Raw genomic sequence first — 1,419 nt, 5'->3', positions numbered from 1 at the left:
AATCGAGCCAGCACAGTGCTCCCATGTGCCAGCCAGGCCCTGCCACCGCAGGCCCCGGGCCTCCCCACAGGCCCTGGCTTTCCCCACACGGCCTTGACCCGTGAGTGGACACCACTCTGACCCACGAGCTGCCCAGGGCCTGCACAGCCAGGGTGCCGGCTGCTGACCTCCTCGCGCACGTGTTTAAACAAACGCCCTCCTGTGGTCAACAGAAGCCACCGTCCTTCTCTGAGTGCCAGCCCCTCTGGGACTCAGACAGTAAGAAGCACGCCCAGGAGCCTGCGCGACTCAGGACGGGCTCTCAGCCAGACTGGAGCAGTGCCGTGAGCTGGCACCGGCACCCATGCTTCGGGTGGATCTTCCCGGCAGAATCAACAGGAGGCATCCGCCCACCTTAGCTTAGGAGCCTAAGCTTTAAAAGGAAAGCACGGTGCCCATGGCACAGGCTGTTGAGGGTTAGGGCCAGGTGGGAAGGCACCCAGGTGGGAGGGCACCAGGTGAGAGAGTGCCCAGGCAAGAGGCCCCACCCCACTCCTCTCCTCAGAGGGTGGATCACAGCCCTGACTCTAAAACACAGGGCTGGGCAGGTAGCAGAGCCACGCGGAGGCTCACCCAGCCAGCCCGGCGCGTCTGCGTCCCTTCACTGTCCGCGTGCACCGGCCAAGATCCCCTCCTGACCCTGGGACATCATCCTTATCTGTCAGGCCCACCCTGGAGCCAGCAGCCACACGCTCCCAGCCACTGCCTGGACCCCAACTGACAGATCAGGTCCCCGGACCCTGGGGCCCGTTTCCCTGACATGGGGTTATTAACCTACCTCGTTTTGACAGGTGACAAGATGGACAGTGTGAGCCTCCCCAGCACCCTCAGAGGAGGCTGCCAGGCCCCACTAGGTGAGGGCAGGTGCCGCGGCACAGCAAGGTGGGGAACCCACAAGCAGCTACTGCCCCTACTGTGGAACCTTTGGCTTCTGACAAGTGCTGGGAGTGGGAGGAGGCAGCAGACACCCAGGAGGAGAGCCCAGCCTGTGGACAGCGCTGCCTGCTGGCCTGTCCCCACCGGGACCCCGCCCTCCAGCCACGAAGGAGCAGAGCCTCAGGCCCTTTGCATCTGGGGCACCACAGGGTCTCCCAGTGCGGGACAGCAGGCCCTCCTGGCAGGCATTACCTGGCTCCCCACCTGGGGGACAGCAGCCGGCTCAGGAAGGTGGGTGACGCTTGGCAGGCGGGGCTGCGGCAGCACGGGGGGTGCCTGCTGCAGAGGGGCAGCCTGCACGGTCTGCGCCGTGTGGAGAGGAGAAGGCGGGACGTCACTGGGCACCATCTGCGGGAAGGCTGCCTGGTACACGGGCTGGGCCGGGAGCTGGGCCACGGCTGGGTGGATGGACAGGGTGGCCACGCCCTGCTGGGCCAGGGCCAG

General features: G+C 66.0%; 1 protein-coding gene across 1 annotated transcript in view; it reads right to left on the bottom strand.

The window, feature by feature from the left end:
* WNK2 (WNK lysine deficient protein kinase 2) overlaps positions 1-1,419 on the bottom strand; it is a 166,775-nt gene that overhangs the window by 65,152 nt on the left and 100,204 nt on the right. The window contains exon 14 of the mRNA XM_014529505.1: positions 1,168-1,419. This exon is cut by the window's right edge and continues 19 nt beyond it. Within this exon, the coding sequence (XP_014384991.1) occupies positions 1,168-1,419 (252 nt within the window). The remainder of the gene's footprint in view (positions 1-1,167) is intronic.

This window comes from Myotis brandtii, unplaced genomic scaffold (genome assembly GCF_000412655.1).
Source record: "Myotis brandtii unplaced genomic scaffold, ASM41265v1 scaffold684, whole genome shotgun sequence".
NCBI lineage: Eukaryota > Metazoa > Chordata > Mammalia > Chiroptera > Vespertilionidae > Myotis > Myotis brandtii.
Note: the sequence above shows the minus strand (reverse complement) of the source record. Positions and strands in the feature narration are given on the sequence as shown.